Source organism: Rhincodon typus, chromosome 20 (assembly GCF_021869965.1).
Source record: "Rhincodon typus isolate 14 chromosome 20, sRhiTyp1.1, whole genome shotgun sequence".
Taxonomy (NCBI): Eukaryota; Metazoa; Chordata; class Chondrichthyes; order Orectolobiformes; family Rhincodontidae; genus Rhincodon; species Rhincodon typus.
This window is the reverse complement of record NC_063351.1, coordinates 41,620,107-41,637,683: the sequence shown is the minus strand read 5'-3', so window position 1 is coordinate 41,637,683 and position 17,577 is coordinate 41,620,107. Positions and strand designations below refer to the sequence as shown.

The following is a 17,577-nucleotide window of genomic DNA, read 5'->3' as shown; positions in this document are numbered from 1 at the left end:
GACCCTTCATCTGATGAAGGGTCTAGGCCCGAAACGTCAGCCTCTCTGCTCCTATGATGCTGCTTGGCCTGCTGTGTTCATCCAGCCCTGCACCTTGTTGTCTCGGATTCTCCAGCATCTGCAGTTCCTACTATCTCTGATTGGATATATGAATCTCCTCAGGATCTTATATTTTTCAACAAGTTCACTCAGGGTTATTTTGCAAGGAAAAGGTTAGGCCTGCATCCATTGGAGTTTAGAAGAATGACAGGTGACCTTCTTGAAACATGTAAAATCCTGAGGGGACTCCACTGGGTGGATGCTGAAAACATACCTCCCTTTACGGGAGGATCTAGAAATAGTTGGCACAGTTTCTACTGCAGGTGAGGAGAATTTATTTTTCTCAAAGCAGGTCATTAATCTGTGGCATTCCCTTCCCCGGAAAGGAAGAGAAGCAGGATCACTGAATATTGTGAAAGCAGAGTTAAACTCTTGATTGTCCCTTGTGTCAATGGCTGACAGGAAAGTAGAGTTGAGACCACAGTCAGAACAGCAATGATCCTTTCAAGTAGCACGGGAGGTTCAAGGGGCTGAATGGTCCGATTCCTGGTCCTGATTTGTATGCTGATATTAATTATGAGGGGAATTTCTTGAATGGATATAGAAAGTGTTTCCACTTCTGAGAAAAACTAGAAGATACAAGATAACCACCAGCTAGGGAATTCAGACAAAAACAACTCTTTTTTACGCAGAATGTAGAACTCACCACCATACGGAGTGGTTGAAATGAAGATAATTGATGGATTTAAAAGAAAGCTAGACAAGCACATGTAGTAAATCAATAGGATATGCCAGTTTAGTTGGATGAGGAAGGGTGGTAGCATGGACTCGTTGGGCCAAATGGCCCATTTTCAGTGCTGAATATCTGTTGTAAAACTAAGCCGCTGAGGCTACACTCTGCATCAAGAAAAAAAAAATCTTTGTACAAAGCTTTGCTGGAAACCTGAAACTCTTGCATGCATGAAAAGGCTGCAGCTGGTGGGGTCAGTTGCCATTTTAAGACTGACGTCTTTGTACTTTTGCTGAGTAAATGCAACAAGGAGGAGAGTAAAAGGAGTTCAGTTACAATGACATTACTACAATGGTTTTTTGATATTCATTTGGGGATGACGGCATCGCTGGCTAGGTCAGCATTTATTGCCCATCCTAGAGGGGTTGGGTCCAGAGTCACATGTAGGTCAGACCAGGTAAGGATGGCAGCTTCCTTCCCTAAAGGACATTAGTGAGTCAGACTGGTTTTTCTGACAATTATCCATAGTATAATGGTCACCATTAGATTCTTAATTTCAGATATTCATTGAATTCAAATTCCACCATCTGCCATGGCAGGATTCAAGCCCATGTCACAAGAGCATTACCTAGGTCTCTGGATTAACAGTCCAGTGATAATACCACAAGGCCATCACCTCCCTTGTTCTCTCATTGGAATATGCTTGGGAGCTGAATGGCCTCCTCATGGACTGATGTCTCTATTTCCAGGTTTGAAGCAGGAATGTTTTTGGTAGCATGCACAAATTCCACCACTGGGCCAGAAGAGTGCCCATACTGGATTTGTACTTCAACTAACAAGGCAGGATTATGAACTCCCAGAAGTAGGATTCTTCAGATTGTACATGAAACTCCAGTTCAGACAAAAGATCATCAACCTGAAACACTGTCTGCTTCTCTTTCCACCAACACTACTTGTAGAATTGCCAGCATTTTCTGATTTTATTTCAGACTTCCAGCACCTGCAGTATTTAATTTTCCGGCAAGATTTGTTTGAAGAAATGATTTGAAAATTAACCTCAGATGGTCAGGTATTTATTTTGCTGATTCTAAATAATTTCCAACAAGAGGGAGCAAAAAGAGACAATGGCAGATGGTGGTAACAGATGTTACATAGCTGTAGTGACTGAGCTTCGCTGCATGCGCTATGTTGCTGATCTGATTTGGCTGCAAGGCAGCTTGATGGGAGCCAGGCAGCAGAAGAAACTGCAGGATAGAAGTCAGGAGGAGAGTTCAATCAAACTGCAAGCAGAGAAAGGAAGGATAGAGCAGCAATAGAAGTAATAAAGGAATGCATAAGCAGAAGAAAAAAGTAAAAATAAAAAGAGAAAGAAGAAATAACAAAGATCATAAAAAAAGTCAGGGAGATTTCAAAAACAAAATACAAAGAAGTAATACATTTGAGGGGTTGTATCTTGATATAACTTTCAGAGAATGGGCAGTTGAAGGCCCTCCAAATGACGATGGAAGGAAGACAGAATAAACTTGCATTTCTACAGCAGCTTTCATGATCCCAACATGATCCATCGCACTTTACAGCTAATGGAGAACTTTTTGAAATACAATCAATGTTGCCAACTAGGAATGGCAGCTGTCAGTTTACTAGCAACAAGCTCACATGAATACAGCAAAAATAAAATGAGCAGATGATCAGTTACTTTTAGACCTGAATCAAAGAATAAATGTTTACCTGGACACCAGGGATAACTACCCTTCAATTCTTACATTAGATGTAGAGATCTCGGCTTAACATAAAGTTTGAAACGTGGAGCCTGTCCACCAGTGCAGCTCTCCCTCAGTACTGACCCTCTGACTGTAGAATGCTCCCTCAACACTGACCCCTGACAGAGAAGCACTCCTTCAGTACTGACCCTCCAACAAAAAAAAGCGCTTCAGCAGTATTTCTTCTACAATTGGAGCTTTTGTCTCAACTGCTAAAACAGTTGTTCCCTAACTGCAAAATCACCACATTATTCCACTTCCCATGCTTATAAAAATGTTTCAGGTGATTACAAGATACAACAAGGCAGACAGGGATAAAACAATGTCCTCTAGTGCAGGAACAGATGCAAAATTAGAACAAGTCTGTCTCGGGAGTCTGAAGGTGTTTATATTTCATTCAATATTCCTGCCTTACATAGATACATTAAAGATAGGAGCAGAAGGAGGCCATTTGGCCCTTTGAGCCTGCTCCACCATTCACTACGATCATGGCTGATCATCCAACTCAATCCTGCTTTCTCCCCATTATCTTTGATCCCATTCGCCCCAAGTGCTATATCTAGTCGCCTCTTGAATACATTCAATGTTTTGGCATCAACTACTTCCTGTTGTACTGAATTCCACAAGCTCACCACTCTTTGGGAGAAGAAATGTTCACCTCCTCTCCATCCTAAATGGTCGACCCTGAATCCTCAGACTGTGACCCCTGGTTCTGGTCACACCCACCATAAGGAACATCCTTCCTGCATCTACCCTGTCTAGTCCTGTTAGAACTTTATAAGTCTCTATGAAATCCCCCCCTCATTCACCTACACTCCAGCGAAAACAGTCCTAACCTAGTCAATCTCTCCTCATATGTCAGTCTCGCCATTCCTGGAATCAGCCCAGTAAACCTTCGATGTACTCTCTAGAGCAAGAGCTTCCTTCCTCAGAAAAGGAGACAAAGTGCACTCAATATTCTAGGTGTGGCCTCACCATGCCCCTGTATAACTGCAACAACATATCCCTACTCCTGTACTCGAAACCTCTCACAATGAAGGCCAATATACCATTTGCCTAAGAGATAGTAGGAACTGCAGATGCTGGAGAATCTGAGATAACAAGGTGTAGAGCTGGATGAACACAGCAGGCCAAGCAGCAGAGGATCAGGAAAGCTAACGTTTCGGACACCCAGGTCCTGCTGCACACTCCCCTCTCCCAATTTATAGCCATTCAGGTAGTAAATCTGCCTTCTTGTTTTTGCTTCCAAAGTGAATAACCTCACATTTATCCAAATTATACTGCATCTGCCACTGACTTGCCCACTCACCCAACCTGTCCAGATCATGCTGGAGGATCTCTGCATCCTCCTCACAGTTCACCCTCCCACCCAACTGGGTATCATTTACAAACTTTGAGATGTACATTTTATTCCTTCATCCAAATCATTAATATATATTGTGAATAGCTGGAGTCCCAGCACTGATCCCTGTGGCACCCCACTACTTACTACCTGCCAATTTGAAAAAGAACCCATTAATTCCAACTCTTTGTTTCCTCTCTGACAACGAGTTTTCTATCCATCTCAATTCACTTCACCCAATCCCATGTGCTTTGATCTTGCATGATAATCTCTTCTGCAGAACTTTGTCACAGGCTGTCTGAATGTCCAAATATACCACATCGACTGGCTCCCCTTTGTCAACTCTACCAGTTATATCTTCATAGAATTCCAACAGATTTATCAAGCATGATTTCCCCTTCATAAATTTATGCTGACTCTGCCTGATCCTGCCACTGCTTTCTAAATGCTCCGCTGTAAAATCCTTGATAATGGATTCGAGAATTTTCCCCACTACTGATGTTAGGCTTTACTGGTCTACAATTCGCCGTTTTCTCTCTACCTCCCTTTTTGAATATTGGAGTGACATTAGCTACCCTCCAATCTGCAAGGACTGTTCCAGAGACTACAGAATCCTGAAAGACGACCACCAATGTATCCACTATTTCTAGAGCCACTTCTTTAACTACTGTGGGATGTAGATTATCTGGTCCTGGGGATTTATCCACCTTTAATCTCATCAATTTTCCCAGCATCATTTCTCTACTAATATTGATCTCCCTCAATTCTTCCCTCTCACTAAATCTTGCATTCTCCAACATTTCTGGTATTTGATTCCTGTCCTCTTCTGTGAAGACAGAACCAAAGTATATATTCAGTTGCTCAGCCATTTCTTTCTCCCCTTTTTCGGTCTGCAGGGGACCTACATTTGTCTTCACCAAACTCTTTCTGTTCACTTACCTAGAGAAACCCTCAGTTTCAGTCTTTAAGTTCCCTGCAAGCTTACTTTCATACTGTATTTTCCCCTTCTTAATCCCTTGGTCCTTCTTTGCTGAATTCTAAACTGCTCCCAATCCTCAGACATATTATTTTTCTTGGCCAATCTGTATGCTTCTTCCTTGGATCAGATATTATCTCTAATTTCCTTTGTAAGCCATGGATTGGCCCTCTTATCCATTTTGCTTTTGTGCCAGGCAGGAATAAACAGTTGTTGCAGTTCCCCTATGCGTTCCTTGAATGTTTGCCATTGCCTATCCACTCTCATCCCTTTAAGTAACTCTCCCCAATTCATCAAGAGAAGCTCATACCTCATATCTTCATAGTTTATTTTATTAAGATTCAGCACACTAGTCACTGAATCAACTATCTCACTCTCCAACTTGATTAAAAAATTTTATCATGTTATGGTCACTCATCCCCAAGGGGTCTCGCACAGCTAGACTGGCAATGATTCCCTTCTCATTACACAGTACCCAGGCTAAGATGGCCTGCTCTCTGGTTGGTTCCTCCACATATTAGTCAAGAAATCCATCCTGGATACACACCAGGGATTCCTCCTCTACAGCATTGTGGCTAATTTGATTTGCCCAATCTATGTGCAGATTAAAATCACCCATGATCACCGATAGTCCCTTATCCCATGCATCTCTAATTTCCCGTTTAATGCCATTCCCAACATCACTACTGCAGTTTGGGGGTCTATGACACCCACTAATGTTTTTTGCCCATTGGTATTTCTCAACTCTAACCATAGATTCCACATTGTCAGTGCTAACATTCTTTCTCATTATTGACCAGCAATGCCACTCCACCACCTTTTTCTTTATGCCTGTCCTTCCTAAACACTGAATACCCAGAGACATTCAGTTCCCATACCTGGTCACCCTGCAGCCATGGCTCCATAATCCTAATTATATCGTACCATTTACATCTATCTGCACGATTAGTTCATTGACTTTATTGCAAATGCTCCATGTATTAAGGCACAAAGCCTTTAAGCTTGTCTTTTTAAAACTGTTTGTCTCACTCTTGTTTTTCTTAATAGCCCTGTTTGAATTCTGTCCTTGGTTTCTCCGGCTATCACTTATATTATTCCCTTTACTACCTTTTGTTTCTGTCCTTGCTCCCTCCTTCTCTAACTCCTTATATCGGTTCCCATCCCCCTGGCATATTATTTTAAACCCTCCCCAACCGCTCTAGCAAACACTCCCCTGGGACATCAGTTCTAGTCCTGCCCAGGTGTGACCCATCCAATTTGTATTTGCCTTGCAATAAAGAACAACATTATACCTAGCTTTCCAATCACTCGCTGTACCTACATGCTAATATTTTCTAATTCTGGTACCAGGACACCCAAATCTCTTTGCACTGAAGTGTTCTGCAATCTCTCCCCATTCTGCCTTTTCATCCTCCTGAGAAAGTAACCAAATTTACACTTTCCCATTATACTTCATCTCCCAAACTTTTTGCCCACTCAATTAACCTATCTGCCTTTTCAGACTTCAGTCCTCTTCATAACTTCAGTTCTTACTTTTTTGCATCCTCAACAAATTTAGCAATCATACTTACAACACCTTCATCAAAGATATAGTTGTAAATTGTCAAGGAACCAGCATTGATCCCTATGGCACTCCTCTCATTACATGCTGCCGACTTAAATTACCCATTTATAACTCTTCAATGCAAGCAATTCCTGAGCACCTGAAGAAACCTTCAAAGACTTGAAACGGTACAGCAGGCTCAAGGGGCTGAATGGCTCCCGATTTACAGCTTGCATGAAATGATTTACAGCCTCATTATTATTTTTAAAAATAGAAAACATGTAGCCTTGCACCAGTTTTTAAAATTCATTACCCAAGTTTTGAATTCGCTAAGCACAGGAAGGAGAGGCCCACCATCTCTGAAATAGTTATCTCATTGTGCCACTCCTTTGTACGTTCCCATAAGCCTCATAAATGTTTTCAATTCAAGTGTTTATCCAATTGTCTTTTGAAACTTATTACTGAATCTTCCACCACAACTTGAGGCTCACTCCAGACTGTAACAATTCAAAGTGAATTCTCCCAATTTCTCTTGGTTCTCCTGTCAATCATCTGGATGCCGATTGCCTGATGCCATTGAAAACAGCTTACCTTTACTTGCTTTATCAAAACCCCTCAAACTACTAAATCTCTTCAAAAACTTTCTTTATGTTCTTTGTGATGGGTGACAGGAGGATGGAATGCCTCAATAGCTTGAGGCATTCTGATTCAGACGCATGGACAATCCTGCCATATGCATGAAACAAAAACGCACTCACTTGTAACCCACAATGTTTGTCTCCAGAATGCTTTCATCAAGCCAGTTCAATGCTAGCAGCAGTGATTGTAAATTAGCCTTAATACTCATGGGCTCATCTCAACTGCCTCAGATACACAGTAGTGTTTTCCCACACCCCTGATGAGTCACAGAGTCTCACGGCTGGTGCCTCAAATCATGCAGCAATTTTACCATGTGATTCAGCTGGCTTCACAACTGAATAGTGATTGAACTGTCAAGTTTGTACAGGTGCAACAGTTGGTTCAAGTATAGCATTATATAGAGCTGCTACTGATGCTGTAGTTGGGGTAAACAGGACAAACATATTTAATGAGAAACAACTAGAAGCATATAGTAACAAGAGGAGGTGAAGTAGGGCAGGAGAAGTCTCGTGCACAGCATAACCAATGACATGAACCAAACAGCATATTTCTATGCTGTGGACTCAATGTAATGGATAAAGTTCATCTGTGCGACTGAGTGGGAATGGGAGTGTGAACTTTCCCCTTCAAGTCTTTGTCACAGATCTGGATCATATTCAGTGCCCCCAATGTTCATCTGTAAGCTCATTATTGGCAAGTAGTTCTACATTCAGAGGACTCTCCAATCATAAAGAAAAACGTTGACAACACTGCAGTCCGGTAAACATTAAAGATGATGGATGAAGCTGGTATTCTGATAATTTATATTTGCAACAAAGGCACTTCTCAACGTGAAGTATTTTTCTCAATTGTGACGTTCAGAGAGAACTCAGGCTATAAATAAGGGAACAGTCAGCACTCTGATCCAGAGGCTAATCAGTTTCAGAGTTTAATCTCTGGTGTTTAAACAATTGTACAGTAGTCTGAGTTGCTACCAAGGCACAGCAACAAAAATCATTCTCAGTCTCCCATGCGTAAAGTCAAACTCCCTGACCCTACTTCCATTCAGTGAATAAAGTCACCAAAAAGAACAGGACTGGGCTCAGTTATGACAACCCAATAGTTGAAAGGAAAATGGGGATGATTTTATAGATTCACTCATGGAGAACATGCCTTTCTGTATTGAATGGGGAGTTTCAGCCTAGATTTTGCACATAAATCACGAGAGTAAAATTTGAACCTGCGACCTTTCGATTCACAGGTGAGACTGCTGCCCACTAGGTCAAGGAGGAGGCAGGGAACTACTAGGGTCATGGTGAGGATTAGAAGAAAACAGGCAGTAATCTACACAGACTACAATTTCTCAATAAGACATACATGGAAGATGCATCCCCAATTTCTATCTTGACTCTTTTTCTTTCCAACTTTTTCTTCAGGTCTCCTGATCGGTCATCCTTTCCCTTCTCCTGACCTTTTTTTTTTTTTTAAATCCCCCATGGGACATGGGCATCGCTGGCTGGCCAGCATTTATTGTCCATCTCTAATTGCCCACAGGGCAGTTTAAGAGTCAACCACATTGCTGTGGATCTGGAGTCACATGTAGGCCAGACTAGCTGAGGATGGTAGTTTCCTTCCCGAAAGGACAATAATGAACCAGATGGGTTTTTCCAACAATCGAAAATGGATTCATGGTCATCACTAGACTTTTAGTTCAAGATTTCTTTTTAATGAATTCGAATTCCACCATCTGCCATGGAGAGATTCAAACCCGGGTCCCCAGAGCACTAGTTGAGTTTCTAGATTAATAGACTAGTAATAACACCACTAGGCCTTCACCTCCCCCATCACCGAACAGTTGACAAAACTTCCTGACATGAATAAGATAACCATAAACAGAGCCACAAAGCGATAAAGCTCAAACTGTTTTAGTCAACTGCGTAAATAAGATACCATTCACCATCTTGTCCTTACCTTTAGCCATCACTCCTGCATTTTCAACCACTCTACACTCACACTCAGCCTTATCCCTCCCAATTCAATTTACACTCATCTATGCTTCCCTCACCCACTCAACGGTCATTCCATGAGAGAACAAGACAACAGATTGGCAGATATTAAAATGTGGAATTCTTACAGGTAGATGTTTAGCCATTTTCTGTACCATTTCCTAACATGCATCCTTTAATTAATTCTGGTTAATCATAGCCCTGGGGTATACTGTAATGCTGCTTGACCAGGTAAAACAAGCACTCACCTGACCAGAGTTCACGCCAGGTGTAATGTAACCGTACTCTACACTTCTTCTGATAACAGATGAGTTTGTGAACTATCTGAACACATCGCCTGCAAAACAGAAAATCAAGGAAGTATTACACCAAAAAGAAAAACAACTTGCATTTAATCGAGCTTAATTGGTTTGAATGGACAGTGAAGAAAAGAACGAACGATTTGGAGAGATGACCACCATTTGGTTAAAAAAAAAAAAGAATGCTTTAAGAAGAATATTGAAGGAGAGAGCAGCAGAGTAGTCTGAGAATCAAATTCTAGACAGTAGGCTGTGGATGCATTAAAGCACAACTGCCAATGAATGAAACGAAGGATGTGGGAAAAAACAGTGTAAAAAGAACTGAAAGTATGGAGAGCTCAGAGGAGGCTGGATAGATGTGAGTTTAGGTTTGGAAGGAACAGGCAAGGACAAAGCCCCTGAAGGGATTTAAACACATGGCTGAAAATTTAAAATCAGTGATTGGGAAATGAGAAGCCAATGTGAATCAGCAAATACAGAGGTGATGGGTGAATGAGACATATTTGCGTTAAGGTACAGAGTTTTGGATGGGCCATAGTTTACAATGGATAAACAATGGGACGCCAGCCAATACAACAATGGAAGTCACGCTTGGAGCTGAAGACGCATGACTGAGGGCTTCAGTGGAAGGTGAAATTAGGCAGGGAAGAGCCAAGCAATGTTACTGAATTGGAAATAGGTCCTGGACAAGACACAGGCTTCATTACTCATGTCAAGGCTGAACAGAAAATGGAGGACATGAATCCCTACAGTTTGAAAGTGGGACATTTGGCCCATTAAGTCTACACCGACCCTCCAAAGAGCATTCCACCCAGACCCATTTCCCCACCCTTTCCCTTATCCCTGCATTTCCCACAGCTAATCCACCTTGCCTGCACATCCCTGGACACTATGGGCAATTTAGCATGACCAATTCACCTAACCTGCACATCCTTGGTCTGTGGGAGGAGACCAGAGCACCCAAAGGAAACCCATGCAGATATGAGGAGACATGCAAACTCCACACAGACAGACAGTCATCCAAGGGTGGAATCAAACCCAGGTCCCTTGCGCTGTGAGAAAGCAGTGCTAATCACTGGGCCACCGTGCTGTCCCTATTCCTAAGATTGGCCAATGACAGAACACCATAATAAACAAAATAGATCAGGTATTCTTTAACCTCATGTCAGAAAGTCGAAAAGACCTAGAAAGCAAAGGTCTTTTCAAAAGTGGATCCAAATGGACTTGTAGACATGATGGGTTCAGGCCCTTTGGAAAGTAAACTTTGCTTGGCTCAAACATTCCAAAAAACAAAGCTTTCTTTCAAACTCAGCTTGTTTACAGGCCTGTCTGCGTCAACACAGGCCAGGCAAATTTTTCTTCCGCAAATGACCCAATCTATACTATACCTACTCAGACCTATACTGAAACTGAAAGTATCCTTTATCCACAGAACAGTTGGTCCCGAAATTTTCACACAAAGGATTCCCAACCTGTAGCAAAATCAAAACTTATGGCCCATCCAACCAAATCTGACTTGGCCAGTATTACCATCAGCTGGGACCCTACAGTCAGACAAACAGACCAAAAAGTGCAAGGGTTGAGAAAGCTAAATAAAAATATCAGAAAGTGCTAGAAATACTTGGAGATCTGGTAGTATCAGCAAGGTCATCGACCTGAAATATTTAATCAGTTCTTGACTGTTAAAGAGACTCGCAGACCTGCTGATTATTTCCAGAATGTTGGGAATGTTCCCAGGTTCCCAACATCTGCAGTATTTTGCTTTAGTGAAAGCCACATGTCAACAACACAAATGAAGAAGCTGCGATAATGACACCAAGGAAAAGGACATAAATAAAATTGAAGCATGGAGCCAAGAGAGCATGGGGGAGGTAACTGCGAGGGCAAAAACAGATGCTAGTGCTGAGAATATTCTATCCATGTTTAGATGGCTCATTGTGGAGCTCTATAAGAGCTGGACAATGTAGGAGAGGTGTGGGAGGAGGACTGTATGGTTGACAGCAGAACGATCAAGGGCACTTCACCACAGCCCCAGTAAGCAGTTATCTTTTATTGCTCTTGATTAGCTGTTGTGACAAAGGAAGGAATCTGACCTGATAGATTCACATCCAGCTGCAGAAAAAATGAACACATATTGCAATGACTTTAAAAACCAGAAAAAGGTTGGCAATAGGATGATGGTTTGCAGGGGCAGAGGGGTTGAAGGTGTTTTCTCTGAGGTGGAAAGATGATGAGGGTAAAGAAGGGAAAAATATCTGAAAGGATACTGCTTACAATGCAAGACATGGGGTTTAGGAAGAGACTGGGTTTCAGCAATTTAGTGGGAATTGACGAAGGGAGCAGAAGGCAGGTCTCATGAACAAGTTAAGCTCCAGGATACTATGAAGGAAAATAGGATGACAAGAAGAGTTGAAGGTACTGGTTCAGCAAGAGGATCATATCTGGCACCTGACTGGTCTATTTGCAATGAAGAAGTAGTTCCAGAGTAGATCAATTGCTGCAGAACTATCATGGTGTCAATAAGTGTATTAAAGAGTCATTCTATGTTTAATGATGTTCACATGTGAACTATTCAGGCTATAATTATTTTGCTTCAAGGGATCTAAAAAATGTCACAAATCTGATATCATCATTAGCATCCTCACAACACATGCCCACTGATTCCCAAATGCTCGATACAATCTTGTACTGAGCCAGGCTGGGGAACCAGATTATCCGATTGCACCAAAGATAGCAGTCCTTGGCATTACAGTTAATTTCAGGATCTATACTTAAAAAAAGGAAAATTCATCAAATACATCTTCTACATTTTGGATCTCCTGGGAGCCTCAGGTTGGTTTCAAATGATGTTCTGTTCTAATGCTACCAACAGTCTGGCAGAAAGCTTGGATATGGGGAGTGATCCCAGCTGGAGGGCCGAATATTGGGGAGTGGGCAGCGGGTGCAATTAGAAATTACGTTGAACTTACATGTAAAGGTCCATGGGGAACTCCTTCATCATGTGAGTGACCATAAACTCCACCATTAGATCTGGAAAACAGCAAATTAAGATGTGGAGTGCATTGTAGCTGTAACTGATATATTCATAGAACACAGAAAACTACAATTCAGATGAAGACCATTCTGTTACTTTCAAAGAGCAATCCCCCCCATGCCAAGATAGTAACCCCACTCCCCCATCTGAATTGCTTTAACTTTGCCAACTAAACTCTTGTGAGACCATCTCAAAACCGTTCTGAAAATCCAAATACACCACATCCACCGGTTCTCCTTTGTCTATTAGTTGCATCCTCAAAAACCTCCAGTAGACTTAGTCAGTATGATTTGCCTTTCATAAACCTATGGTGACTTTGTCCAATCCTGTTTATACTTTCTAAGTGTTCTGTTATTACATATTTTAGAGCAGACGTTAGCACTCTCCCCATATTGATTTTAGGCCAACTGGCCTGCAATTCTGTTTTTTTTAAATCTTATTTTTTAAATTTTGGGGTTACATTTGGCAATCTGAGAGAACTGCTCCAGAGTCCACATAATTTTCAAAGATGACCAGTGATGTATCCAATATTTCCAGGGCCACTTCCTTTAATGCTCTGGGATGTAGATTATCAGGCTTAGTCAGCTTTTAAACACATTCATTTCCCTAGCAATATTTTCTTACTAATACAGAATTCCTTCAATTTCTCTTCCTCACTACACCTTGGTTCCCTCCATTTCTGGGAGGCTATTTGAGCTCTTTTTTTTGTGATGACAGAACCAAAAGCGTGTGTTCAATCCTTCTGCTGTTTCCTTGATCCTAATTATAATTTCCCCGGTTTCTGACTACAAAGGGATCTACATTTGTCTTTGCTAATCTTTTTCTCTTCCCATATTTATAGAACCTTTTACAGTTAGTTTTTATGTGCTCTGCAAGTTTACTCTCATACACTATTTTACCCCTCGATTAAACTTTTTGTTCTCTTTTGAAGAATTCTCATATGCTCCCAGTCCTCATAAAGTTGCCTTAAAAATCAACCAACATATGTTTTTCCTTTGGGTCTAACACTGTCCCTAATTTCTTTTCAGAGATAGTAGGAACTGCCATTGCTGGAGAATCGGAGATAACAAGGTGTAAAGCTGGATTAACACAGCAGGCCAAGCAGCATCAGAGGAGCAAGAAAGCTGACGTTTCGGGTCTGGACCAGGATCAGCCCTCAACAACGTCTTCTGCTGCTTGATGATTCTTATCTTCACCCATAAAGGTTCCACATCATGATTTTTTGAGTCAACATCCTTCCTCATGACTGCATCGATGTCCCCCTTTCTCAATAAAGTTACGCCACCACTCTTCTGCTTTTATTTGTCCTTCCTGAATAATGAACACCCTTGGACTGTTAGTTCCCATCCTTGATCATTCATGCAGCCATGTCTCGGTGATCACAATTATTTCACAACCCGTTACATCTAATTGTGCTGCTAATTCAGCTACCTTATTGTGAACATTCCGTGCATTAAAACACGAAGCCTTTACATTTGGCTTTTTAACTTTGCTAGTCATCTTAGCTTTATGTTGCATGATACTTCTATTTGTTTCTCGCCCACATTTTTTCTACCTTCCACTTTTGCTTCTCATCTTTCAGTCTCAGTCCTGCCAGCTGAAACCCATCCTGCTTGTACTGGTCCTACCATCTACCTTCCCCAGAGACAATCCCAATATCCCAGGAATCCGAACTCCTCCCGTGTACACTATTTCTCCTGTCATTTCTATTCTCGCTCATAATGCTGCACTTCTTCAAGAGTAGGCAGTGGCATGGTGGTAATATCACTGGGCGAACATTCTGGAATCCAGGCCAAATTTTTGGGGACAGGAGTTCAAATTCTATCATGGCAGATAGTGAAATTTGAATTCAGTAAAGAGCTGACTCAATGATGTCCACATAACTGTTGTCGATTGTTGTAAAAACTCAATTCTTCCACTAATATTCTTTCAGAGAAGGAAATCTGCTATCCTCACCTGGTTGGCCTATATGTGCCTCCAGCCCCAAAGTGATTGGCTCTTCACTGCCCTCTGGACAACTAGGGTTGAGCAATAACTACTGACCTAGCCAGCAATGCCCACATCGTACAAAACAAACAAAATATCTCCCGAGAAATCTCACCCCCAACAGCATCCAAAATGGTATGTCTGTTAGGGAGTGGTACAGCCACAGGGGATTCCTGCACAACTGAAATCTAAACATTGACATTTTAAATTTATAGGAAGTGAAAGAACCAGCAAATTAGTCAGGTGCTTCAATACCAAAATAATTCTGGTTCCTCTTTACGTTGTCTACATTTTATCAATTAGCTTTGCTCCGATGTAATGTCAGCAAAATGGCCACAGCTTAATTTTGCATGCTGGTAAATTAGGTTTAATTACTATAATTCATTCATATATATTCATCAGTAGTTAGATAATGAAAAGATCCTTCCAGTCTCAAAGATGGACTTTTTATAAGCTTTAGGTTGAAGCTCATATGATTTGCACAGGTATTAGCCATAGACAGCACGCAGCCAGGTACAAGTTGATCACAGCTACAGCAGTAGTACAAGAGGTCTCAGTGCCCGTAAATCAAGTAGAAAGAAAAATTTTACTTTCCAAGTGCTAAACTGTGGACAAAGAATCCGAATCTGAAGATAATGAGATCAAGTCTGAATCCAGAGCTCTTTGCACAAAACCAAGGTTATCACACCCAACAGCAGTACTGAGGGAGCACTGCATTGTTGGAGGTGCCATCTTTCAGGTAAGATGTCTAAACAAAGGCCTCTCTACCCTCTTGGGTGGATACAGAAGAGGGTCCTATTGGACTATGTCTAGCAGGAGGATTGCAGCAGTTCAAGGCAGCTCACACCACCTTCTTAGGGGCATCTAGGGATAGGCAATAAATGCTGGCCAGTCATCAATGCCCACATCCTACAAATGAATGAAAAAAAAAGGAAGATGTGTTCATTTAGCACTTTTCACAACTTGTGTGTTAGCACTGTACAGCTAATGAAATACTTTTTATAATTTTGAAGTGTCATCATGTGGAAAATGTGGTAGCTAATTTGTTGACAATAAGTTCCTAGAAACAGCAATGCAATAATGACCAGATAATTTGTTTTTGCAATGTTGAGCGAGGGATAAATATTGGCCAAGATGGGGAGAACTCTCCTGCTCTTTCTTGAAAAAGTGTCATAGGCCCTTTTTTTCTTAAAAAAAAACATCCAAAGATGCCAGACTGGGTATCAGGCCAATATCTCATCCAATGAGAGGGCATTTCAAAAATACAGCACCCACCTAGTAGTGGTGTAGGGAGCGTCAGTCCTGATTTTTCAGTTTAATTCCTGGGCAGGGGCTCGAATCTGGAACCTCCTGACTCTCGAGAACTCAGGGTAGTACCATGTGAACCACAGTTGACACTATTTCACAAAAAAGGAGCTCTTGCTGGTGTCCTGAACCAATATTTATCCATCACCCAACATCAATAAAACCGATAACCTAGTCATCTATCATGTTATTGCTTAAGGGAGCTTGCTATGGGCAAATTAATTGCCACATTTTCTATATTATGACAGGGATTGCACTTTAAATACTTCACTAGTTGTGAAGCATTTTGGGATGCCCAAGATCGTGAAAAGTTCTATATAGACAGAATTTCGTTCAATCTCCCAGCAACTCCTTTTGTAAGCTCTACAAGTGAGGTGTAGGTATGTGAACAAGACTCTGGAATTCTATTACAGCTAGCACTTGAAAGAGGAAGAACATAATTTGGGTTGTAAAAGAATCATTGAGAGTTGTATGAGATTAGCTTACATCGGATTCACTACTTTGAGTGTCCTTAAGCAAACAATAGAGGCAAGCACGACAGTGTACTCAGTGGTGGGTGTCTGTATTAGATTCAGAAGCCTGCGTGCATGAGGATGTATGTGTCTATGTACATACATGCTCTTTGCACATACTTGAATTTGGTTGCTGCAAGACTTGGTACTTTCAATCAGGCAATAATTGCCATAGTTGATGCAGTTATGGTGAGTGCAATCACTCAGAAAATAGAAAAAAATAACCACAGCTATTCATTACTCCTGAAAGTACTGACTTATAACAGAAGATGCGCAGGCCCTGAGTGTAAGAGATAACAAGGTGTAGAGCTGGATGAACACAGCAGGCCAAGCAGCATATCAGGAGCAGGAAGGCTGACGTTTTGGGTCTGGACCCTTCTTCAGAAATCAGGCCGTGTGTGTGTCAGTCAGGATATTCCCCTGCAGCATGGAATCACAGTTGAATACAATCTTTGTCTTATCTATGTCCAAAATACATCACTTAACAGCAAAGTCACAGGAAACATTGAATACAGCAAAGAAACAGGCCATTTGGCTCAATTGTGAGCGCTTTGCTCGAAATACCCAATTATTCTCAGTCCACCTTACTTTTTTTTACAAAAAAGTATCCTTGTTTTCTCTCAAATACTATAACTGCATTTTTGAGACTAATTTTTCAGGCAAAAAGTTAAGGGTCAACTTTAATTCAATTAATATTTGAGATATTTACACATGCACTGTACCTGGATTGGCTATTTAGCTCAGTCCACTGCTTGGCCAGATGCTAGTTGCTACAGAGTCACAGTTATACAGCACGGAAACAGACCCTTGGGTCTGCGCTGACCAGATATTCTAAACTGATTTAGTCTCATTTGCCAGCATGTGGCCCACATTCCTTCAAACCTTTCCTATCCATGAACCCATCCTTTCAAATGTTGTAATTGTACCGGACTCCACCACTTCATCTGGCAGCTTGCTCCACACATACACACACCAACCTCTGCTTGAAAAAGTTGTCCCTCAGGTCCCTTTTAAATCTTTCCCCTCTTACCTTAAATCTATACTCTCTAGTTTTGAACTCCCCCGCCCTGGAAATAGACTTTGACTATTCACCCCATCATGCCCCTCATGATTTTATAAACCCCTATAAAAGGTCTCCGAATCTCCAGGGAAAATTGCCTCAGCCTATTCAGGCTGTCCCTATAATTCAAACCCTCTAACCCTGGCAATATCCTTGTCAATCTTTTCTGCACCCTTTCCTATAGCAGGGAGACCAGAATTGAACACAGTACTCTAAAAGTGACCTAACCAGTGGTCTGTACATCCCAACTCCTATAACTCAATGCACTGGCCAATGAAGGTAAATGTGCCAAATACCTTCTTCACCATCCTGCCTACCTGTGACTCCACTTTCAAGGAACTATACATCTTTGTTTGACAACACTCCC

At 41.5% G+C, this 17,577-nt stretch overlaps 1 protein-coding gene across 2 annotated transcripts in view; it reads right to left on the bottom strand.

Annotated features, from left to right (window-relative positions):
* armh3 (armadillo like helical domain containing 3) overlaps positions 1-17,577 on the bottom strand; it is a 123,417-nt gene that overhangs the window by 43,773 nt on the left and 62,067 nt on the right. For both annotated transcript variants that reach the window (XM_048608770.1, XM_048608771.1), the window contains exons 19-20: positions 12,283-12,343; positions 9,263-9,351 (exon numbers count right to left, since the gene is read on the bottom strand). In XM_048608770.1, coding sequence (XP_048464727.1) covers positions 9,263-9,351; positions 12,283-12,343 — 150 coding nt within the window. The remainder of the gene's footprint in view (positions 1-9,262; positions 9,352-12,282; positions 12,344-17,577) is intronic.